A 24,926-nucleotide genomic window follows, 5' to 3' on the forward strand; every position below is an offset into this window, starting at 1 on the left:
TCGTCACTAGGACACTCAAAGGCTGTAAACTAGCATAAGGCACTCTAAAGAGCTCTAAATTCTCAACGTTTCCTAGGGGAAATCGCCACTAGGACTCCTAAGTGCTCTAAATCCAAGATTTTCTGAGAAAAATCATCACTAGGGCACTCAAAGGCTGTAAACTAGCATAAGGCACTCTAAAGAGCTCTAAATTCTCAACGTTTCCTAGGGGAAATCACCACTAGGACTCCTAAGTGCTCTAAATCCAAAATTTTCTGAGCAAAATCATCACTAGGGCACTCAAAGGCTGTAAACTAGCATAAGGCACTCTAAAGAGCTCTAAATTCTCAACGTTTCCTAGGGGAAATCACCACTAGGACTCCTAAGTGCTCTAAATCCAAGATTTTCTGAGAAAAATCATCACTAGGGCACTCAAAGGCTGTAAACTAGCTCAAGGCACTCTAAAGGGCTCTAAATTCTCAACGTTTCCTAGGGAAAATCGCCACTAGGACCCCGAAGTGCTCTAAATCCAAGATTTTCTGAGAAAAATCGTCACTAGAACACCCAAGACTCTAAACTCACATAGCATACTGAATTGCTCTAAATTCTCAAAATTCACTTGGAGACCTCGCACTAAGACACCCAAAAGTTCCAAACCCTCTACGTTTATTGCCAAAAATTACCCCCACTACGCGAGAAAATTCTCAAACCCCACGTGAGCCATCCAGTAATCGCGACTAGGAATCCTCGATGGCCCAGAACCACGTGCGCACCGATGGTTTCGAAAAGCAAAGCAGTTCCAGGAGCCCGTGGTGAGTGACAGTGGCGCGGCACGGATCACAGTGCCACGTCGATCTTGGCAATTTCGAATCGAGAGGATCACGTGCGATCAGCGTCGCATACTGAATGGGAAGAGCAACAGGACATAGAGAAAGAACTTTCTTCGCGAGCGTCGGACGGCTGCTCGGTCTTGGTCGGTCAGTCTGCCGTCTTCGTGGAGGCACGGTGAAAGCGTCTGCACCACGTCCCGCGTGGATCTCCACCAGCTTCTGGACGACGTTCAGGGGCAGAAGGTGAAGAAGATCTACGAGCAGAGGAGGACGCGCGGTCACGCGATAGAATGCGCGATCATGGAGACGCCTGTGGACCAGTCAAGTGCTTAGGAAGTATAATCAATGAAAAAGAAGACGTTCTACCGTGACTTCTTCGTCTAACGATACGCCACAGACCGTCAGTGACTGACCGAAGGATGACTCTTAGGACGGCGTCTCGGAAAGCTTGGATCTTCGGCTTGGTCCTCTTCTTCCTCGCTCATGTCGCCAGCCTGGACGTCAGGTTCCTCCGCAACGATCCATCGACAAATTCGGATCACACTGTGAGTAGTGAATTTCATGGCACTCACCTCTGTCTTTGATGGCTTTGTGTTTAAGTGGATCTATTAGATCGGTGTGATTTTCACTGGGCCTGCTTGTACCTTTACTAGAAAAGTGAATATGTCACAGATAGCCGGGGAACATACTTTGTATTAAAAAAGCTTGTAATATATTTTTATTTGCAATAAAGACTTTGGGTTGATGAAGCGAAGGAACTTTTGCACCGACCTAATAACTGTGGAGTCTTGCTTGTGAAGCAGTTGCTCTGTCCGAAGTTTATTATAAGGGTTGATGATGGTACTCCAAGAAGTGTGAGGTGATCATTGAGTAACTGATAAGAGGAACTCTGAGTTTGAGTGAAACTTATTTTATTGGAAGAATTGAGCTTCTTCTTACAATTTGAGAAATTTAATATCGAACAAGGGTTTGATGAATCACCGCGTGGCTTCTTTGAAAATTTAAAATTATATTCACTGTTAATATCCCCTGTAATATCTGCTGAAAGTTGAACAGAGTGGTGCAGAAGGATAACACAGTCGTTTGCCATGTGAAAGTTCAATGAAATTCAAAGTGTTCCCATATTATCCGTTACGGTGCTCCTGCTAGAACAATAATCAGGAAGATTATTGAAGCACATAAATTTACAGCACGTAATACACGGGATTCCTAGTTTGTTCGTGTAAATGTGGATTTAACGGCAGAGGCCTTGACCCATAATTCAGATCATGGTCACTTTCTCCGGTCGCTCTCCTCACTTTATTTGCAATGGAAAGTGAGTGCGCCATCGAAGAGTGACATGCCCCGATGCGTTTCTTTCAGGCGGCCAATTCGACGCGCAATCGAAAGGGCAAGTTCCTGTTCGACGAATTGTTTGGTCTCGACATAACTACCAGTTTAGACAGCGAGGACGAAGTGTCGCGGAACTGCACGTGCGGTGAGTGCATCGTGCGAATTACCTTTACAGTTTCGCGTGTATCGGCGATGCTGTTCGCACGACAAAAATTTTACTGAATTTTTTTTATTGTAATTGATTATCCCTATCTGCCTTAGAATTGTCAATATTTGTGTTTTGAGAGGCTTGGTGGACTGCGATGTGTGCACTGCCGTTCATAAGTATTAGGAATGATGTGCGGAATAATTGTGAGAAACGTTGGAAGTATATTGGAGAAATGACAAATTTTACTTCATTTAGTATTTTAAATTAAAAGCAGTGAAAAGTGCAAATACAGCAGGAGTCCTAATATTTATGAACGGAAGTGTACGTATGTTATCCAATTTCCCCAATTCCTCTCAACAAAAGATATTTTATTTGCCATCGCGGGTATATTCGAGTTTGTTTTAGAAACACCTAAGTACTTTCTTTTTTCCCTTCCTTTATTGATATTCTACCTAAAAAAACATATATTTCGCAAAGAGTATTCGTAAAATTCCGAGTATCCGAAGAATTCGGAGAATTCGGGGAATTCGAATAATTCGGAGTATTCGAATGAATCAAAGTGTTCGAATTTCGGTTTGTACCCAAATGTGAATCTAAGCATGATATATTTTTTACATTTTATTCTGCTATTCTTTTCATATTGGCCTTTACAATTATTTGTTTTTCAAGTGTTAAATTTGAAGCTTTGTTAATATTTGATAAAGTTATACATTTTGAAACGAAAGGTATACATTCTATTTAAATTTAAAGACGTAATGTATTGAAATGTTGAATCATAATGCTCATTAATAATAATAGTAGTAATTTGATTCATATTATTCATACCAACATCTGTTTTGGTGGAGAAAAACAAAAACATTAACGTTTTCTGGTGCAAGGTAGCTTCTCTGCCGTTACAATGTTCCTCTAATTATTCGAATACTCCTAATGATTCGAATACTCCTAATGATTCGAATACTCCTAATGATTCGAATACTCCTAATGATTCGAATACTCCTAATGATTCGAATACTCCTAATGATTCGAATACTCCTAATGATTCGAATACTCCTAATGATTCGAATACTCCTAATGATTCGAATACTTCTAATGATTCGAATACTCCTAATGATTCGAATAGTCCTAATTATTCGAATAAAATTTAAATACTCCTGATTATTCGATTGATATTCGAGGATTCAAATACTCCTGTTCGAATTATTCGAATGCTATTCGAATTATTCGAAATCTGCTGGTATTCGAATACTTAAAATATTCGAATATTTGTAACAGCCCTAATTTAAATGTCCCTCCGGAATCTTCCAAGTAGAGAAAATTGTAAAATCCTCGAATATAAGTTAAAAAATTTCAATAAATATACAAATTTACGTGTCGAGTGAAAGATTCTATTTTCCCAATTTTCCAAAATGACACTGGAAGAAGATTAAACGTGCCACTGGCATCGTTTAATTTGCAGAAAAGCGAGAGTGAGACCCGGAAATAACTTAGCTCTACGTAACTAAGAAATTGTTTCATTTCTTCATGGAATCTGCACTTGGCTACGATTAGTGTAATAACACCAGTCAGCACATATGATTACGTGCTAGCTGTGGATGTATCAGTCTTCCATAGGAAGCACTACTAAGTGCTAGAAGTGCTTCCACCATTTCCAGACTAATAATCACGCGTAATAAGTAGCAATAAAAGAGGAACTACCTTCCAGAATGCGGCGTGTCCAATCAAGAGGATCGAATCGTCGGTGGACAGCCTACAACCCCAAATAAGTACCCCTGGGTCGCGCGTCTTGTCTACGAGGGCCGTTTTCATTGCGGAGCCAGCCTTGTTAACAATGATTACGTTCTTACTGCAGCTCACTGTGTCCGTAGGTGAGTCCCTTAGTTTTTGCATCCACGTTCATGGAGATACTGCTGCGTTTCACTTTAACATGAGTAAACATGCGGCTGAATTAGGGTGGCCAATCTTACTATAATATATAGTACTGTACTATATTTTTGTCTAGTGTACTATATAGTATTAGAAAAAAATATTGCCCCCAAAAATACTATATTTCCGATACATCGATAAAATTCTGCAAGTTTTACTTATATTTTTATTCTATGCAAGCATCAAAATTTTAATTTGCGAATTTAAACTTTAACACAGAGGACTTTTTCAGTCTATCCCTGCACATTTAAAAAATAAGATGTGGTTATTTTAATGTAATTTTATTTTATACCACTTTCTTCCGAAGACCTACTATATTTCTTCACAATGTACTATATTTTTTATCACATTTGACACCAAGTAGTATAGTTTCCCGCAAAAAGATTGCAAACCACTCTGCCATCACTCAATGTGAATTAAATAGCCATGATCAGCGTTTCACTATAGTCTGAGTCATCTTTGCGATACATGCAGCAGACAGTATTTCACTTCTTAAAGCTGTACGATAATCGACACGTTTTATGAGGAATGTATATATGAAAGAAGTACTTTTAAGAGCAACTATGCAAAATTCACTGTTTTGAAGATTAAAACGCTCCAAAATCCGTGTTGTGTTGGGAGATTACGACCAATACGTGAACACCGACGGACCAGCAGTAATGCGGGCAGTGAGCGCGGTAATTCGTCATAGGAACTTCGATATGAATTCGTACAACCACGACGTCGCTCTGCTCAAGCTCCGGAAATCTGTGAAGTTCTCGAAAAGCATTCGACCAGTGTGCTTGCCTCAAACAGGTGAGTAATTGTAAGAAACTACTTAATAAACTAATCTTCAATTCAGAGATGTTTAAGGACTTAAAAAATTCAAGGCTTTAGAAATTATAATTCCCTAAGAATTCCTAAAATATCAGTTAGATGCATTGGCACCTATAAATTTAAATTTTGCGCACTGCATCTTCTATTATTTATTTACCCGAGTGAAATATCAGTGGACCTAGATCTGAATTTCCCAAAACTTCTGTTATCCGAACCATCTTCCTCCTGGATAAATTGAATTGAAAATAATTAGAATTCATCGAACACCCCAGTCAGTTTGCAATAACATTTTTAGGCACCGAGCCCGCTGGCAAAGAGGGGACTGTGGTCGGCTGGGGGCGAACATCCGAGGGGGGGATGTTGGCCGGGAAAGTCCACGAAGTACGAGTGCCGATTTTAAGCTTAACCCAGTGCCGTAAAATGAAATATCGAGCTAATCGAATCACGGACAACATGCTGTGCGCTGGTCGAGGGAGTCAGGATTCTTGTCAAGGCGATAGTGGAGGACCTCTTCTTGTGCAAGATGGCGACAAGCTCGAAATTGTTGGTAAGATATTCGTATTATTCACTCCTAACTCATATTCTTCTACTAGCTTTACTACCCGGCTTTTGAATTTTTATTTTGCACAAAAATTATTTATTATTCTTTTTTTTTTTGAAAATAGTCACGTTCATCTGGATCAACCAGACAAAATTAGCACATTTCGTGACCCCAGAGTTTACCCTTCAAAAGTTTTTCGAACATATAAACTTTCTTTCTGCTTTATATATAAAATTTTTTTAATACTAAACGAACTGGGGAGTTTAAGCCTTTCAGATCTCCGCGTTTTGATTTCATACGCTACCATCAGAATACTTAATGATTTTTTAACTCCAAATGAATAGCAAAGTTTTAATTATAATAATTATTCAGAAAGGAACTCTAAAATGGCAGACTTTTTTATAGAGGGAAAACCACGTTATGCTAAGTGCAATAAAATTTATTCTGCGTGAGAAAGATCAGCCGTTTCAATCAAAGATCCTGATTTAATTTCTAAACCGTTCATAAATCGTTCAGAAAGTTCGTGCCATCACTTCGCCGGCTTGTTTATTAAAATATTACGCCTCAATTAAAGCAGAGAATTATGCTTAATAAATTTCTATGTAGGAATTCGGAGTAACCAGAACGAGAATGATTTGCTTCTGAAATGAATATGAATGAAATATGTCTGAGAAAATAAACAAGTAAAATGTCTGCTTTCACAGTGCGGCGTTCAGTTTCACTCCTGCTGTCTCGCCTGTTTTATTTTGTAGCATCATGAATTTCTATATCAGCATAGCGTAAGCTCAACATTTGCCAGAACGATAGAACGACATCGAAACAATCGCGTCGAGAAAAAATTGCCAGAATTTCTGAAACGAGTCGATGCAATGCCACCAGTTCCTTCTAACTTTATATTTATTCCATCGATGCAGGGATAGTTTCTTGGGGTGTTGGATGTGGAAGAGCAGGATACCCAGGAGTGTATACTAGAGTGACCAGGTACCTCAACTGGATCACTGCTAACATTAAAGAAGGATGCTTATGTGGGAACTGAACGAACTTAATGGAGATATCAAATAAAACAATACGTCGACCTGTTTAAGAAGCCTGGAGTATCTTAACGAGTCAGAAGAATGACTAATAGCACTAGGAAATTAATTGTTAAATCGTAATTATTTAAAGTCGATATATCTTCTGCCAATTAGTGCAATAATGCTTAAGTACTATTACAGAAATAGTTATCTGCAAATTAATCAGAGCTAGCTGACTATTGCATTAATTACTGGCTTAATTAAGACTCGTGTACCTAGGAATAATTCGTTATATCATGTTCGTTAAAGATCGCCGTAGACTTTGCCACGTAATCGTTCTAAATTGTAAACAACGTGTTATCATATAATGCAATGTTATACATAATGTACATAGTTTCGTAGACTGAGATATAATAGTAAAGGGACGAAAGGAATCGTACTTCTTTCGGCTCTTAAATTAAGGGGGAACACCACTGTGACCGCCGGAAAAGTAAGTCATTTTTAAGATTTTTTTTCAGGCATAATTTACAGTTTTCATAGAAAAATTGTATTACCTACCTTTAGTACGCTGTCTTAAGAGACTATAGAAAAAAAATAAATAGAATAACATCCATAAGTTTCATTATATAAATTAATCTTCTAGACCCCCACACGCGAGCTGGTCGAAGGTGTAACTATGGAACAGCAGGTCCGAAATCAAATTTCATTTTTTTGTTATAAACTATATGAGTGTAGTTTCCATTGTACTTACGGATTCTTTGATTGAAAACAAATGTTTTGAAATACGCTCGAAAAACTGTCCATCTTATTCGAGGATTTTTGAAACTTTTCTTGTAAAGCGCACCATTTTTACAAAAATAATTTGTTTAAGAAATCGGCACGTACAACGGAAACTACACTCATATAGTTTATAAAAAAAAATTAAATTTGATTTCGAACCTGCTGTTCCATAGTTACACTTTCGACCAGCTCGCGTGGGGGGGTCTAGAAGATTAATTAATATATTAAAATTTATGGATGTTTTCCTATTTTTTTTTTGTATAGTCTCTTAAGACAGTGTACTAAAGATAGGTAATACAATTTTTCTATGAAAACTGTATATTAATCCTGAAAAAAATCATAAAAATGGCTCACTTTTCCGGTTCGTCACAGTGGTGTTCCTCCTTAACAACGTCAAGTTTACTTCAGTTCCTCGCGGCGTAAAAGTCCTCGAATGTTCTTACAGAATAGCTGCTATGTCTGAATGGATAAATCGAAGGGGGTTCCCAGAAAGCTGGGACGAACATTCTTTTACGCTCGATTTATTTGCCCGTGTTACTAGTTTTCTAAGAAATAAGCACTTGATTGTATCCCTTGCGTTTGTTAACTAATGCTACAATATTTATTAACGGCGCGTTGTACAATTCCACGTACTCGCGACGCACCTTTTGTTGCGCGAATGGCGGTCGAACGTTGCCAGAATATAATTACCACTAACGGTTCCCAGGCGAAACGGGATTTAGTTAATAAAGCGAACATTCTGCTGAAAGCAGGACAGCGATGGACGATGCATCCTACGCGGCTCAAACTAATGTTCCGTGACGTATATCTGTCTCATGATATTTCAATACATTCGACTTGCAATCGCTGGATATTCGTATTAAAATTATATTCCAATTTCCCTCACTTATTTTCGAAATTATATATTCTTCAAAATGCTACAGATTCGTGTTATAAATTTCCATTTTAATTACAAGTGTGGTACTAGCGACGTAACTTTGAGTGGGAACGCATAATCCCATTTCAAATTCAAACAAAGGAGAAATATATGAAAACACGTCAAAGAAATATGGCACCTATAAAAATCCATATTCTAAAGCATACACTTTATTTTACGTAACACACATTTACGCGCACAAACAATTTCAATTTTTAAACCAACCCTCCGTGAAATCGAAGCGGATTATTCCATGGAAATTCAATAGCTCCTTGCATAAGCTTCCCCGTGTAAGCTCCCTATAAACCTCCAACATCCAATTTTTCAAAATTGCCAGCCCCTTATTCCTCCGATGTAACCATCGGTGGTTCCCATTGAATCTTTCATACTTTCTGATACCCTTTTCTGCGCAACTGATAAATATCCAGCTTTGCTTAAAATCGACCGACCAGTGGACAAACATGGAGATCAAGTTCCCTCCTTTATTCCCGCTTCTCTGCCACCGTTGCTCGAGCTGAGATTTCGGATTAAAGAATTCAAAGGTGTCGTCGAATGGTCACCAAAGCCGCCGGCAGTGGCGCCGCGAAATTAAAGGAACCGGCTTCTCCCTTCAGCCGCCGTGCATTCGGGATCGCAGGTATCCCAGAAATGACACTTTGCGCGCCGCAACTTGACCGAAAGTGGAGAAACCAGACCATTAATGGGTTTATCGAACGAACCGCAGGCTATCTTAAACAGATGGGTCGTCGTTAGTGTAGAGCGCTCGCGGATGAACGGTACCAAATGACGCGCCAGGCTTGTATAAGAGCTTTGCATATAATAATATGCAGACGGACGGTCATAAACGTCCTCTCCCGTGGAATCTGCATAATGCATTCGAGGCACTGATTTTTGGGCGCGCCGAAGTAGGCTGACCGACGTGACTGCGTCGAAAATATTTTTCCTCGTCGAGTGGTGTTCAGTGATTCCGAAGGGGAACCTGAATTTCAATTCCCTTCCAATGGCACGAGCACAGATTAGGAAAAATTCGAAGTAAAGAATAATTAACACCTTTAGTAAACTGATAAGTGGAACTCTCGTTTCAGATTTTTTCAAACATGTCTGTGAAGCAATTCGATTCGCAATATATGTGTGTGAAGGGTCAGGGGAATAACAGGTACTGTCACAACACAACTTGATGGACAAAATGAAGTTTTAATACCGACTTTAGTGCACCAGTGAAGAAACAGGGTTCAATGTATTTAATTTTCTTATATAAGTTTCTTCATAAATAACTGTCTATTTTACCTTGACGACAGAAGCTTAGCCTAAGAGTGGGACCATTTCGTATTTTGTTCCAGTGCAGAGCGATCATCTCCTGTTTTTACCCAGTACACCAAGTCTTGTTTGGACAAAAACTTATTTTAAACAAAAATTTCGCACTGAAATTTTTATATAAAATAACTTTCCCCATCTCTGGTTGCCACCACCAAAATATGCTATAAATCGCAAAGTCTGGAAGAATGGACATTCTCATTTTGCCCCTTACCCTTCGCGTAACTTCCACACTGTCCTTCATATTCACTGTCACAGCTCAAGCAAATGAATAATTAATTAAAACAGAATTAAACTAACTAAATAAATAAAAAAAATTTAAAGGAACCTCTTCTTCCTCCTCTCGCTGCAACCCAAGATGTCGAGGCATCTATTTATAGGCATCATTCGTGTCCAAGATCATCCGTGCACGGCAATCGCCGTCCTCGAGCTGAAAGCATTCTACTGTTTTGAATATCGGTCGAATCCCGGCCGCGGAGCAGTAAACACGAAATTGCATCGAGCGCCGGGGATCGCTCAAAGGCCCGCGGCGACCCTGATGACGGTCATTAACAGACATCCGTAATTCGACCCTGAACGTGAACCTGAACTGGCCAGGTACTGTCCAGTCGCCGACCAGTCGGCTGTGCCCTCCTTCTCTTCTGGAATAGCAATTACCTCTTCGACCTGAGTAGCCCTCAGTCGCCGTGGGACACTGGCGATAGTCACTCCCGGCCAGGGACATGTCCGTAACTCGTTCCTGACGGTGGCCGCGCGTGGCGAATCCTTCATCGATAGAACCTTTCCCCTGGGACGTGGCTCTCGAAATTTCACACGGACGACGTCGGCCACAGCCCGATCAAGGACAATGAGATTCCCGTGGCTCCTCGGCTTGCCAGTCGCCCTGCTCCTGGCCTCAGAGATCTGTCAAGTAAGCTCCAAGATCTTCTCACGATTCCCATAATCTGCTCGCTATAAATAACCTTAGGACAGAGTAGAGTAGCCACCTCTTCAGCTGCCTTCTTACAAGGGAATATCCCCAACCCGGAGAGTCTAAAAATTCTGAAACTTTGGGGATATGTAGAGAATATATAGATATGTATTACGCGATTTTTTTCTTGCTACTCAAATTTACTCTAAGAGGGTGAAAGTGACCCATGAGATTCCGGCTATTTTGCGATTTTGTGTTATAACTCGCGAGCCATTGTTTATTGCTCATTGTTTTATAACATAAGTGAGCAGGGTTACATGCAAGTAAATGCTAAACACACACTGGTCAGCAGGATAAAAAATAACGAGAAGCCAGGTGGCCTCATAGTTTTCACTGGTAGCGTATAAGTGACTGCTAATGGGAACTAAATGACAGCTCTAATTTGTAATGGGCACGTTCCTTCGGTTTGCTTTTCAGCGAAGCTCGCGTTGATTGTATTTTAACTGCCGGGAGTAAATTACGATCTAATTTTGGTACAGTCTGTCCCACAGGAGCTTGCTCCTCGTAGCCACGGCCCTGTCCTTTAAGAAGGAGTGGGTCCTTGAGAATTCGGAAGAGAAAAGTGTCATCTACAACGCTGATTAACACGTGTGGCATTTTAGTTTGTGATTCCGTAGAAAACCAGCGATTTTTAAAAATGAGAGCTCCGCATTTTTTGCCGCTTTTGCACCACGTGGAAAGAAGATAAGAGCATGTAGTAGCGTTAGCACTGGCCTGCACACTCCTCTGATGCGAATCCAATAAAAAACGTTTGGGGTTTCATAAAGCACAAGCTTCGAGGAAAACGTATATTCGCGGTCAAGCAGTTAGGTACCTCGAGAAATTCGAGAAATACGGTCTTTATCTTCGGAGCAAAAAAGTTAGTTGAAAGCAGGCCTAAGGCCCGATGCACACGTCCGATTTTAAAAAACGTGCGGTGCTTTTGCGTTGCCGGAATTGCGGTTCAAGCAAAAGGGGTACACGGACGTCCGGCACCGCAAACAATTGTACATCCCCTAATTTGTTTGTTTCTTTTTATTGTTTTCCTGTGTTTTAAGCAGGGTGGCGTTTCAAGCTTATTTTTGCTTATATTACCCAACGAACTGTAGTCCCATTTTTTTGTTCCCTCCTCTCTCCTTCGGGTCCCAGCAGCAGCGGCGCACCGGGTGAAAGGTGGTGGTCTCCCATCTTTCCCCAGTACACCGCCCCGTGATGCTTAACTTCGGTGATCTAACGAGAACCGGTGTTTTCCACCACGGCTACGCCAGCTGGCATCGCCTAATTTAATTTATAGTACTTCAAACCGCAATTAAAAAATCGGATGTGTGCAGCGGGCCTAAATGGTGTCAAGCGATTGTCGACAACAACGGAGACGGGACCGTATAATAGGTAATTGCGTAATAGTTCATAAACCGTACTTTTCGGCAATATAGAGTTTTTTTAAATCTAATGATTCCTTTCAGTGACACGAGGAACACCCTCTTGTGGGACAGACTGTATATACAAAATAAAAATATTGTGTTGCACTAATGGCCCTTTTTTTAATATATTTTAATAGACTTCTTAATTTATTTTGCTTGTGAATACTAACAGCAAATACTGCAAGCTACATTTGAATTAGTCGTTAATCTATGAATTAATCTTCGCATGGAACTCCACGTCGCACGAAACCTTTGAGTTTTGCAAACTTCCAGGCGGTCACAATCGGCGACAGGGTGAAAAACTTTTTCGGTATCTTTGGTAACAAGCCACCAAGTGCCGCACAAGAAGCTGGGCCGTGCTATTGCAGTAAGTACCACTACACTTTCGTTAATAACAGTTTCAAGCTAACAAACTTAATAAAGACGTGCCAGTCAGAGCAGCACAGTAGTACCATTTAAAAATGTCACATCAATTCCAAGCTTATCAAATAATATCGTCACTGTATCTACGGTTGCCAATCGTACTATATAATATATAGCATTGTACTATATTTTTGTCTAGTGTAGTATATGCTGTTAGAAAAAGATATAGTACGTAAAAATACTATATTCGATAGATCGATAAAATTCTACAATTTTTACTCATTTTTTTTATTCTATATAAAAACTTTAATTTAAGAATTTAAGCTTCAAACTTCTGAACGATACTTAAAATAAGTGTTGTCTATGATCTGCTTGTCAAAATTTATATAAAATAATTTCATACTTTCTCTCTATTCCCGGCACTTCAGCTTTTACAGAGAATATTTTTTCTATAATGAATATGAAGTCACAAAAAATGAGCTCGTCGTATATGTTAATTCGGACTTTTAATGCAATAAAACCTTTGGCACATTTGTTAAAGACAATAAATTAATTAATAATGCAAACTGCACAGCAAATATAAATTTAGTTTTATTTTATACTTACCACTTTCCTCTGAAAGTACTGTATTTCCCCGGGAAATAGTTGGCAACCCTAAGTGCATCTACTATAAAATTTCCCAAGAAACCTGAGGTATCGATGCAATAATTCCTTCTAATAATTAGGCTGCGGGGTGCGGAACGAGGAAAGCCGAATAGTCGGAGGTCAAACGACACGTGTTAACGAATTCCCATGGATGGCGAGGCTCTCTTATTTAAATAAATTTTACTGTGGCGGTACGTTGATAAACGACCGCTACGTCCTGACAGCGGCTCACTGTGTCAAAGGGTAAGCATGGCCTTAATAGTCAGTGTCGTCCCAAACGGCATCAGTCGTTGATAACTTTGAATATTTAGTTAGATTCCTAATCGCCAGCCAGTACTCGAGGCGAGCACGATCAGCTTTTCCAGTGTCGTTTTCAGGTTCATGTGGTTCATGATCAAGGTGACGTTCGGCGAACACGACAGGTGCCTCGAGAAGGGGGCTGACACTAGATACGTGGTCAGAATACTAACCGGGGACTTCAACCTCTTGAATTTTGACAACGACATCGCCCTGCTGCGTCTCAACGAGAGGGTGCCTCTCAGCGACACCACAAGACCCATTTGCCTGCCGTCTGTAAGAGGTGAACATTTTTATATAAACTTTCTTCTCTGGAGAGCATGCTGCTGTAGTAGGTCAGGTCAGTCCGTGCGTTCTTAAATTTCGTAGGAATTACTACACAGGCTGAGGCACCTAACTTGACGGCTTCAAATTACTCGTAAATTACTTGCTGCGTGGCCTTCATTTCTAGATAAAAATGTAAGGTAGTAAACGAACTACCTGATACCATGCAACGTTTGTTTGAAATATTTTTTTATACAGCAATTTACGAGTAACTTTTTTAAGTCAACTTTTTTAAGTCTTTTTTTAGTTAGTCTCCCATCCTGTATATTAATGTACGTTGTTATGGTTCCTTGATATTCTTCTGGTGAACTGAAGAGTCCTTGTAGAAAACACTGTAAGTGTTGAAATTAAAAAAATTCTTTTTGTCGGAACATATTCTGCGTGGCAATGACAAATACTGTAAAATGGAATAGAATAAAATAGAATAGTATAGTATAGAATTTGATTTTTGGTACTTACAGTGTTTTTTACAAGGACTCTTCAATTGTCGTGGCGAACATCCTTTTCTTTTTTTGGATCACTTCGATAATTCTGAAATCCTTCGAGGATATTAGGAACTAAAAAGCCCGCCACAGACGAGCCATGCATTCTCGAGTCTACTTATTTACTTTCTGCTTACATTACTCGAGCACGAATCATTTTTAAGCTTAAAGGGAGAACTGAATTCTCTATTCGATAAGATCTTATATCTGTTTTATAATTCTTACAAATAGCTCTACTTCGGAATTACACTAACAAGAAATTCGCTATCTCCTTATTCATGAACTGCACGTTTAAACACCTCGTCGCTTTCTTGCGACAATAACAATAAGCAAAATTAGACAGCTGCCCAGGGCGAAATGTTTGACAAGGGATGCAAAAGGGTCTCTTCGTTGTTGGCATTTCTTCAAAAAACGATTCTCAAAGAAAACTCGAAATAAAGTTTGAAACGAAATATTACAAGTTTTACTATAAATGTTTTAAGCTGCGACTAAAAATTCAGAGTAATAAATGTATTATAAATAAAGGGCGCAATTTGGTAAGATCGTCTAGGGCACAAAAAAGGCCCCAGCCAGGCCTGAACACACCTGTATTTCGAGACGAATCAAGATCGCATCTATAATTCTCTATTACACCTTCAGGCAATTTCTAGCTTTCTCCCACCCCATTAGTCAGCATCGATCATTATCAGAGGCGCAAGGGAATCCCCGGATCCTACAACGTAAGCTTCCATCAACTTTCCAGGTGACTCGCAATTTTTCCAACAAAAAGATCCAAGTATTTACGGACTGGTCTGATGCACACATCCGGCATCCTCATCAGCCTAATTACTTCCTTCAACCACTGTCCATAGGCACCACTAAGATACACGTTACATTCATAACAAAGCCAACAAAAGAATTACGACTTATCACCCACTGTTGCGCAATTCACTGGATCGCGGTGTCATTTATCCCCTGATATATTGCGCGACCACGTGCAGGTACAATTTGTCAACATACGGGCAACTTTCCCGCCTGCAGCCGCGAGATAACGATTCCTCGCGTAATCGGGGACCGTCGTTCCCGCTCGAATCGCAGTTTGTGGGTTGCGCTGCGACGGTCGCTACCGAATTGCATAATCCGTGTCACCCGTTACCAACATCTTCTCGATGAAAAGCGCAAGTGGATTAGAAGCGCAGCGCCCAAGTGGAACGTTGCCCGGAGCCTTATCGGGCCCTCGATGCTCGGTCTCCATCCACGGCCCCCGTTCCTTACTCCGACTCGCGTGTCCCGCCGTCGCATACGGGCCCATTTACGTTTCAGATAACCAGTACGTCGGGACCAAGGCGATCGCAGCCGGCTGGGGCACCCTGCAAGAGGACGGCAAGCCCTCCTGCCTCCTGCAGGAAGTCGAGGTGCCGGTTATGAGCCTCCAGGAGTGCCGCAGCACCAACTACAGCCCTCGCATGATCTCAGACAACATGATGTGCGCGGGATACGTCGATGGCAAGAAGGACTCCTGTCAGGTAGCCTTCTATATATGGTTACAGTTGGATAATCGAGTTTTGCGGAGGGTTGTATGTCAGTTTGAGTGGCGTCGACGTGCTTTCACGTCGAGGGGTTTGCATCCCGGGCAGAGTTTCGGCGTGCTTTTACTATACCTGGAAGGGATTTAGTGAGGTCCTGACAGCTGAGAGAGTCCCAGAGTTTTCAGCTTTGAGGTTTCGGAATTAGAGGTCTGGGAACCTTATCTCCCCCCAAAAAGGGATCAAACCTCTTATTCGGAAATCTCAAAGCTGTTAACTTTGGGACTCCCTAAGTACCATACTTAGAAGGCATATAGAGTAGTTGCCAAAGCTGAGAGAGTCCCAAAGTTTGAAGTTTTGAAGCTTTGAAGTTTTAGAACAAGAGGACTGGAAATCTTATCTCCCTCCAAAAAGGGATCAAACCTCTTATTCCGAAACCTCAAAGTTGTAAACTTTGGGACTCCCTAAGTACCATACTTAGAAGGCATGTAGAGTAGTTGTCAAAGCTGAGAGAGTCCCAAAGTTTGAAGTTTTGAAGCTTTGAAGTTTTAGAACAAGAGGACTGGAAATCTTATCTCCCTCCAAAAAGGGATCAAACCTCTTATTCCGAAACCTCAAAGCTGTAAACTTTGGGACTCCCTAAGTACCATACTTGGAAGGCATATAGAGTAGTTGTCAAAGCTGAGAGAGTCCCAAAGTTTGAAGTTTTGAAGCTTTGAAGTTTTAGAACAAGGGGTCTGGAAATCTTATCTCCTTCCAAATAATACTAAACCTCTTGATCCGAAACTTAAAAGCTGTAAACTTTTGGGACCCTCTAGGTACCATACCTACCTAGAAAGCTTGGAGTCCCAAAATTTGAAGTTTTGGAACAAGAGGTCTGGAATCCTTATGCCCCTGCAAAATATTTTTAATGGAAATTCAATAAAATTCATTAGGTGATTATAAAAATTTATGTAAAGAATAAAATGCAGTTTTCTCTTCTTCTCTCTTTACAAGGCCCCTTCTTTGAGGGAGGGGGTGCCAGGGCCCTTGAACCACAGCACATTTGCAATAGTGACTATGAATATTGGTCAGGTATTTTATACATGAACAGTTTTTATAATCCTGTATTTGATTTCAGGGAGACAGCGGAGGACCCCTGGTAGCCGAACGCGAGGACAAGAAATACGAGCTCATAGGTGTAGTGTCCTGGGGTAACGGATGTGCTCGGCCAGGGTACCCTGGTGTCTACACAAGAGTCACGCGATACATAGACTGGATCGTCTACCATTCGCGAGAGGGATGCTTCTGTGAGAACAACTGAGAAATTGTAACGCTGATGGAAATTACCGAATTGTTCGAACAATACTCAGGACTAGATCGACCAGCTGCTCGGCGAGCAATTGACTCTGTCTCGATTATAATCGCAAATGCCAGACAACATTCCACTTTAAGATGAACGCAGATCGATGGCACAGCGCTATCGTTAATTATGAGCTCAACGCGTTTCGAATTGGGAATAAATCAAGCGTGTGACGAAGACTTTGATTCATTTTCAATACCGACCGAAATCAAGAGTCCCTGGAAACTTGGAAGATGTAAATTGCACTGAGAGTCTTGAAGATATACGAAAAGTAAAAAGGGAAACGTTTGAGGGAATAATATAAATACTCTGAGTCTTCCAAGATTTCGTTAAGGTATTTAAATGATTTTTTTTAAATGAGCTGATATTTGAAGGAACTTCAATTTTCGTGTAATTAAGAGTTACTTGAAGGGGTGGAAAATGAAATGCTCGTAATTAGTTATTATGAACCGTGCCTGCTTTTAAATACTCGATTTTTCTGAGTGAAAAGAACTACTAGGGGTTGTTCTTAAATTACGTAAGGATTTTTTTTAGGGGAGGGGGTCGCGGGTTTCTTGCGTTTTCTTACATGGAGGGAGAGGGAGTTAGGTAGCGTTTTACATAATATTTTTTCAACATAATTTTCAACATGAGTAGCCTAAAAAATGACATTTCATCGCACACACGAAAGCGAGTTAAATGAATTATATAAATAAACCTTCAAAGAAATTTTAATAACTGAAGAATTGCAATGGAAAATATATTAGATAAGGAAGGGGGTTGGGATATAAAATCTTACGAATTCTTATATTGGGGCTGAGAGAGGGTAAGAAAGGGCCAAAATTACCCTCGCGTAATTTAAGAATGGCCCCATATGGAGTCTCTAACAAGAAGTACCCGAAAGCAGCCCCCTAAGTATTAAATTATGTAATTTGCTCAAACATTAAGTAAGATATTGTGTACTCTTTAAAGATCTAAAAGTATGTTTAACGACGTGATGAATAATAATCAATAAAGACTTTTATAATTTAAATCGTGTCAAATTGCCTGCAACTTAATAAGAATGAAATAACGCTGTTCCAGGGCAGCTTGACATTATTGAAACCTCCACCAAACAATCGTTATCAATCTTGAAATCCCAAAAATGTAGCTTCCTAAAATTTATTAATTTTATTTACAAATACGTAGATTTTCTAAGACCACTGAGACTTATCACACTTGCCGTATCTCATTCATCCTATAAAAGAGGAACAACAGTTGCCAATTATTTTCCAACGAGACTAGCACGAATAAAACAAGTTGATTCAATAAAAACTGAATCGAAATATAAAGCAACTAAAATCATTCCATTTTGCCTTGCGACCTCTTCGCCTCTAACCATATCATATTTGAAAGCAACAGCTCTATCTTTCCATGCAAATCATCAAATACCGTTCCCCAAATATTAAGTTCTGAAAATGAGGTCAGATTGACGCGTCACCTCATTGCGAGGGCCCCATAATGTACAGGGTGTTAAAGGAGCGATGGTCGCTGCTTTCAAGGATGAATCCACGGTGCGGAACGGTGAACATTTATAAAAAAAAACCTTGCCGCAAAATTGTTTATAACATTGAAAATTAATGTTAATTTTTGTTTCACGTCAGCATATTCTGCTCGCTGAAAGGAGAAAGAGTGTAGATGAAACCATACGTTTCTCGAAAACGTGAAAAATGGTATGGATCATTTCATCGATGCCAAAACTTTATCACATATGATTCCTTTTAGACTTTCCCTCCTTTCGGTGAGCAGAATATGTTAAAATAACAAAAAAAAATTAACATTAACTCTCGACGGTATGAACAATTTTGTAGGAATTTTTTTTTACAAACGTCCACCGATCCAAAGGTGGAGATTCGCCCCTGAAAGCAATGACCATCACATTTTCAACACCCTGCACATCCTTCACATTTCTACGAAGTGATCCATCGTTGACTGTCCGGGGAATTTTGGTACACAGTGTACGTATATCTGAAGATGAAAAATTGGGGCGCACTGTGAAACGCCTGGAAATATTTATTGCATCGCTCAAACATTTAGCGTGTATTCACTTCCACCACATTTAGTATTATATATTCAGAAAGTATAAGTTAAACAATTATTTATGAAGATTGCTTCGCATTGCGTGGATTTCAGGGTGATGCAGTAAGTATTTCCAGTACTGCAATTTATAATGCATAGACGTTAAAAATTAGCGTTGCTATTCGACCAAAAGCTCGGAGACTCTACTAGTAGCCCCATAATTAACAGACAGACCTGGGAAAATTTAATTCGAAATTAAAATAAGATATAGCTATTTGAACTAATATTTCAGTCCGTTATTTTCAATACAGTTACTGGAAAATATTAAAAATATCGATCAATTTGGAATTATATCAAGTTCAATGGAACGAGTATTTAATTATTTCATTACCTTAGATAATAATAATGAAATAAAATAACACAATTGTATTTCGGAAACGAAATAATTGTGAAAAAGAAAATGGTCATTCGGAACGATATTTCCAATTAATGTCATTTTGAGTGCCTGGTAACAGATTGCTCAGGCTACTGGGTACCCGAAGTGGTATTAATAACAGTCCGCGTGTAAGCAGTACCGTTGGACCGGTTGTAATTCAGCCGAAACCGACACGAGGAGAAACGAAATCAGCATCCTCGGGCGGGCTGGAACTGCGGGGCCGCGGGTGTGGGAAGCATTGGCACCGGGAAGAGCCTTGGGGCTCGTGGGATGCGGGCAACGATAGTCCCGCTATACAAACCAGTCGTTTAACCGAGACCAGTACCGTTTCGACAGCTGAAAGAAAAGCCATGAAGCTGCAAGACTTCGTCAAGTATCTCGTCTGCGTTTTTCTGATCGCCACGAAATCGATTAGCTGCGGCCAGCCGGACTCCACTGTAAGCGTTCTCCGTCATCCCTAGGGCTTCCCCAAGTCGCTTTGCCAAGCTAGCTTTACTCCTCGCCAAAAGTCAGAGTACTTCAGGACGTGTGTCTAGAGTTCAAGGAAGAAGAAAGTGTCACCGGGTCGTCCAGCTTTTCTTATCATTCCAGTTATAATAAACGAAAGAGGATAGTCACCCGCCTTTTGTAACATCGCGAAGCTGGGGCCCGACAGCGGCACCTCATCAATTGCCGCAAAGTATCTAGTGTCGTTTGAGAGCAATTCCAAATCTACTTCTGCGCTTTCTTGCGCATTGTGGAGGATGCTAGTCCGCGTCGTGTGGCGAGTACCTTTTCATTGCCCACAAGATGTGAAGATCTAACGGACCCAACATAGAGGACCAACGAGGCCACTTGCTTCGCAATTTGGGGAATAAAATTCGAACGATTTATCTTCTTCTTTGGACTCCTGATTCCATTCACTGCGGCGTTCAGATGTAATTAAGAACCACCCTCTGCGAGTGCCATTTCTTAGCTTTTTATCTGCTACTTTGACCAGGACATTCAGGAGGATGAAACCAGAACTGCGCGCGGCGTGCTGGACTTCCTGTTCGGCAGGTTCAAAGCATGTGGCAACTGTCGTAAGTGATCTTGTCCTTTTTCCAGCCACTGTTCTGGCTCTTAGAATATTCTTTGCAATTGCCGCGACACGGCATCATTTCGCCACTGAATCGGTCCACAGTTTGCGGGCGACCGAACCGTTCCGGTGAAGCGCGATTTCTTGGTGGGGAATACACGAAATCGCACGAGTTCCCATGGCTCGCGAATATCCACGCGAGAGCTCAGTTGATTTTCAGCGGGGTTCTGATAAACGATCGCTATGTCCTCACGGCAGCCAGTCAGCTCGTTGGGTTGGTAGAATATCATCATTAACCCTTGAACGGGGGTAGCTTGGCCGCACCTCGGATTTTTATCTGTAGTTTATTTTATATTGTACTCTTATATCTGTGGGTGAGTTCAAGAATATGAGGTTTTCAGTTAACCCTTATACGGAATTTGTAAAGTTACACGGATACATAAATTCGGGTCAAATTTGCTCAATATCATATATTTTTTCAGGAAACGAGCGTACAAAAATAGAACTGAGTCCATTCAATTATTACGGTTTAATATTTTAAAAACTTATTAAATTTCTACAATAAAAAAAATAAACTAAATTAGTATTATTATTATTTATTATTGACGGTTATTATGTAGTTATTTAAAGATACGAAGGAGTTTGAGTCTAAATAATACATTAGTAAAGGAGGAATGAGGATTTGTTATTCGATTTTGGGTGAAAATGACCCACTTCACTTACACTGGTTAAAAAGGCCAATCTGTGTCATTTTTTTTGTATAAAGAATCTGTAAAATTCCTAACGCCAATTAGTCAAAAGTGTTAATTTTCACATTGACCTTTCTTGAACCCGCCCACAGATATGCTAGTCTGACCTTAGTCCGATTTAAAATCCTTATCTTCTTCAAGAAGCAATGCTAATAATAAAAACCACATGGGCCCTGCATCCCCCAACCGAGGGTTAAACAATATGTGCGCTTAATAATGCGAATGCCTGTTTTTCATAGCATAACTGCACCAGAAATAAAAGTATCCCTTGGAGAGTATGATCGTTGCAGTTTAGATGTGTCATCTGCGAGAGTCAGCGTAGAATCGATCACTCTGTATCCAGAATATAACCCAGACTCCCAGGCCCACGATTTGGCGTTGATAAAACTGAGTCAATCGATCAAGTTCGAGAGGAGAATATCGCCTATCTGCTTGCCGAATCCAGGTTCGTAATAGAATTCATAAATTAGAATTGAAGCCAACTAAGCCGATAAGCAGTTGCCGTTTGGGCCCCGGGCCAGAAGGCCCCACCAGGGCCCAATCTTAAAAAAATTATTTTTATTCAAATACCACATTTTTTCTGTAGTACTACACTTCGACCGTCTTTAGTAATCCTCCTTTTCATTTCCCCCAAAAATGGGCCCCTCGGAAGGTTTGCCACCTGGGCCTTTTTCCTTAAATCCACCACTGCCAACGATTCATACCGTCTAATTTAAACTTTGAACGAATGCCTTGGGCTTCGTACAAGATGTCTTGCCTGCAATTCAATTTCGTACAAAAAGGGCATTTGTCTCGGCAAACGTGCAGTGGTATAAAGAGACCTTGAGCCACTCAAACGAAGCAATCTTTTTTAAAATTAAAAACGAGTGTTGCGAAGAAGACGTAGGTAGGTATATTTCGTAGAACAGTCCTCCCACTGTATCTAGCTGCGCAGCATGCGATACTTGCTGCAATTTTGGGAAACTCAATTAGAGGGTAAGCTATCTTCGTAATGAACGTCACAGCCTGTGATTGTGATTTTCAGCGAAGTAGAGGGGAAGGGTGAAATAAAACGGTTGGTCAAGTTATTCGAAGCTTTCGCTGCGGGGTTCTAATACTGTTCTATGTCTAGGTCCGATGAACTGCCCCTTGTTAGGGTTTTATTTTCAAGTGTAGAAACGCGTAGAGTTTGCGAGCCAATCGAACAGGATTTTGTTAGAATTCTCGACATTCCAGGGTCCACTTATCTAGGACAAGTGGGAACCTTAGTTGGATGGACGGCGAGGAAAACGGACGACAGGAACAACAATCAGACCTGCCGACCGCGAAAACTGGGTCTACCGATTTTAGGTCGCGACGAATGCATAACGTCTGGTGTGAATCCCGTGAATTTTCATAACGACTCTGGTTGTGCTGGTGTTTTAGGAGGAAATTCCATCGTATGCGAGGTATTTCCATATATATATATCGTAAATCAAATCCCAGAAATTCTGGACAGATAGAAGATGCTTTGTTCGAAAAATACTTTTCTGAAATCAACGAATAAGTACTTTCAACTTCCTCGATTGTCCACCATAGGGTAATGTCCCAATTACTACCACTTTATTTATTTAATTTAATAAAAACGTAACGTATAAAGAATAATATACAAAAAAATTATTATTAAATTGGGTCTGTTCTTAATAATCAGGTAATAATATTACAATAATGTTATAAGAATAACATTATTATTAAATAATAATTGAATAATTGAATAGAGTACTTGAATAATTGAATACTTGAATAATTGAATACTTGAATAATTGAATGCTTGAATAATTGAATGCTTGAATAATTGAATGCTTGAATAATTGAATGCTTGAATAATTGAATGCTTGAATAATTGAATGCTTGAATAATTGAATACTTGAATAATTGAATACTTGAATACTTGAATACTTGAATACTTGAATACTTGAATAATTGAATACTTGAATAATTGAATAATTGAATAATTGGATAATTGAATAGAATAATTAAATAATTAAATAATAAGAAGTAGAACAGACCCAATTTAATAATAAATTTTTGTACACTATTCTTTACGTGTTTATTAAGTAAAATAAATAAAGTGGTAGTAATAGGGACACTGGCAGTAATTAGCACTCATCTATGTACACTAAAAATCTCTACCTAACGTATTTTTCAGAATGACGTGGGCTCTTCCGTGCAATACCGTTCATATGCAGGTGTTTATGATCTTGTTGGTACGTATGTACATTAACACGTACCATATAACAACGTGAATTCTTAAGATAACAAATTATTTTTAGAGGGAAATGTATGCAATAATGTTCACTGCAAAACTAAGGTGTATGAAATTTGCTTGATCAAAAAATAATTCACGTATTTTAATAGGTATAATCTCGGATGCAAATAAATGTGTCGGCGATGCTCCTGGAGTTTCGATTTTCACAAGAATTGGTCCCCACCTTAACTGGCTATTGCAACAAACCAAAGATGCGTGCTACTGTCCTAAATGATAACAAATAACAAAACGTTTGTTTCTCGTCAAGCGTGTGTATACAATTAGAAAATCGTTTACTTGTGTACAGGACGTTTTAGACTCGTATTTATGTAAATCTATTTGGCTGGCACAGTCTATGATGGGAGATAAGAGAGCTCTGATAGAAAGAATCTGTGAGTTCGAATTTATTAATTTATAATTTATATCAAAGATTTTCTATTTTTTCTTACGAAGTATATTGATTAAGTTTATACAATCTGAAAGATCCTGTGTAAATTGATATTTATTTTGTTAATTTTTGGTGCCCGATGGGTGGTTTTGCAAAAGAAATAATACATTTGACAGAACGAAGTAATGTATATACACTGCTTTTCATAAGTATTAGGCACCTACTGTATTTGCAAAAAAATCTCTTAATTTGAGATACCAAAAGAGTGATATTTTCTAGAGTCCTTCAATAAATTTGCAACGTTCTTCGCAATTATTCCACGCGTTATACCTAATACTTACGAACGGCAGTGTAAATATGACGCATGATCACTTTGCTGTATGAAATTTATTATAAATGTTCGATGCCGTAACTTACACTATTTTCATGGCGTAACCGCGTACAAGTGGACGGTTTGTGTTTTCTCTGATAAATTAATTCGGTACAATTTTCCATGATCATATAGTAGTCTAGACGAACAATTTAATATTAACACATAGTCACGCGTACAAGTACCTGTACCCTTTGTGCAGCGAAATCACTTAAATCTAATATGCACATAGTGGATATATTGCTTATTATTAACATTAACGGCGATGCATTCGGACAATGTCGCGAATAACAAATGTTACGTATAGAATTATAACTTTACCTTGTCCTGCAACATTTGATCATGCGCTATATCGAAAATAAAGATCATACTTATTTTAATGCTAATACTGTTATACATGTATGTATATTACACCGAGAGGGCCTCCCGCACAAATGCATAAGTTCACCGCCACTCGCTTTATACTCTGTTATGCTTTCTGAAATGTAAATAAATTATGCACCAGAATAATCTCGATTACGTTAAAAGAGAAAGTTTGGGAAATATAAATATAACGCGTTGCATAAATATATTACCCCGAGGGTGATTATCCGTTTAATAAACGCGATTGTAAAAAACCACTTTGTTTATCTTCTTGTAGAACTATATTTACATCTGTTTCGTTTCTTCTACTTTTACCTTTTTGGCAACGTGAACAACGAAA

General features: G+C 39.6%; 3 protein-coding genes across 4 annotated transcripts; all 3 read left to right on the forward strand.

Moving 5' to 3' along the window:
• Positions 1-2,477: 2,477 nt before the first annotated feature.
• On the forward strand, positions 2,478-6,954 carry LOC143376565 (trypsin-1-like). Its single transcript, XM_076827044.1, has 5 exons — positions 2,478-2,508; positions 3,992-4,154; positions 4,799-5,007; positions 5,324-5,575; positions 6,484-6,954. Exons 1-5 carry the CDS (start codon positions 2,478-2,480, stop codon positions 6,603-6,605), a joined length of 777 nt encoding a protein of 258 aa, XP_076683159.1. The 3' UTR covers positions 6,606-6,954.
• A 3,235-nt stretch (positions 6,955-10,189) lies between these two features.
• LOC143376596 (trypsin-1-like) lies at positions 10,190-17,932 on the forward strand. Of its 2 annotated transcripts, XR_013087114.1 has the most exons (7): positions 10,190-10,502; positions 12,236-12,329; positions 13,051-13,213; positions 13,348-13,550; positions 15,376-15,578; positions 16,699-16,945; positions 17,019-17,932. XR_013087114.1 is itself a non-coding variant. In XM_076827086.1 (6 exons), exons 1-6 carry the CDS (start codon positions 10,440-10,442, stop codon positions 16,879-16,881), a joined length of 909 nt encoding a protein of 302 aa, XP_076683201.1. In that variant the 5' UTR covers positions 10,191-10,439; the 3' UTR covers positions 16,882-17,932. The 2 variants fall into 2 exon arrangements, 1 of the variants encoding a protein (XP_076683201.1); XM_076827086.1 differs by having other exon boundaries at positions 10,191-10,502; positions 16,699-17,932.
• Positions 17,124-24,241, forward strand: LOC143376595 (vitamin K-dependent protein C). Its single transcript, XM_076827085.1, has 8 exons — positions 17,124-17,254; positions 19,460-19,830; positions 20,373-20,454; positions 20,556-20,724; positions 21,439-21,644; positions 22,415-22,626; positions 23,367-23,424; positions 23,576-24,241. The coding sequence occupies exons 2-8, from the start codon at positions 19,744-19,746 to the stop codon at positions 23,698-23,700; spliced, it is 939 nt and encodes a 312-aa protein (XP_076683200.1). The 5' UTR covers positions 17,124-17,254; positions 19,460-19,743; the 3' UTR covers positions 23,701-24,241.
• The last annotated feature ends 685 nt before the right edge of the window (positions 24,242-24,926 follow it).

The sequence above is a fragment of the Andrena cerasifolii genome, chromosome 14 (assembly GCF_050908995.1).
Source record: "Andrena cerasifolii isolate SP2316 chromosome 14, iyAndCera1_principal, whole genome shotgun sequence".
NCBI lineage: Eukaryota > Metazoa > Arthropoda > Insecta > Hymenoptera > Andrenidae > Andrena > Andrena cerasifolii.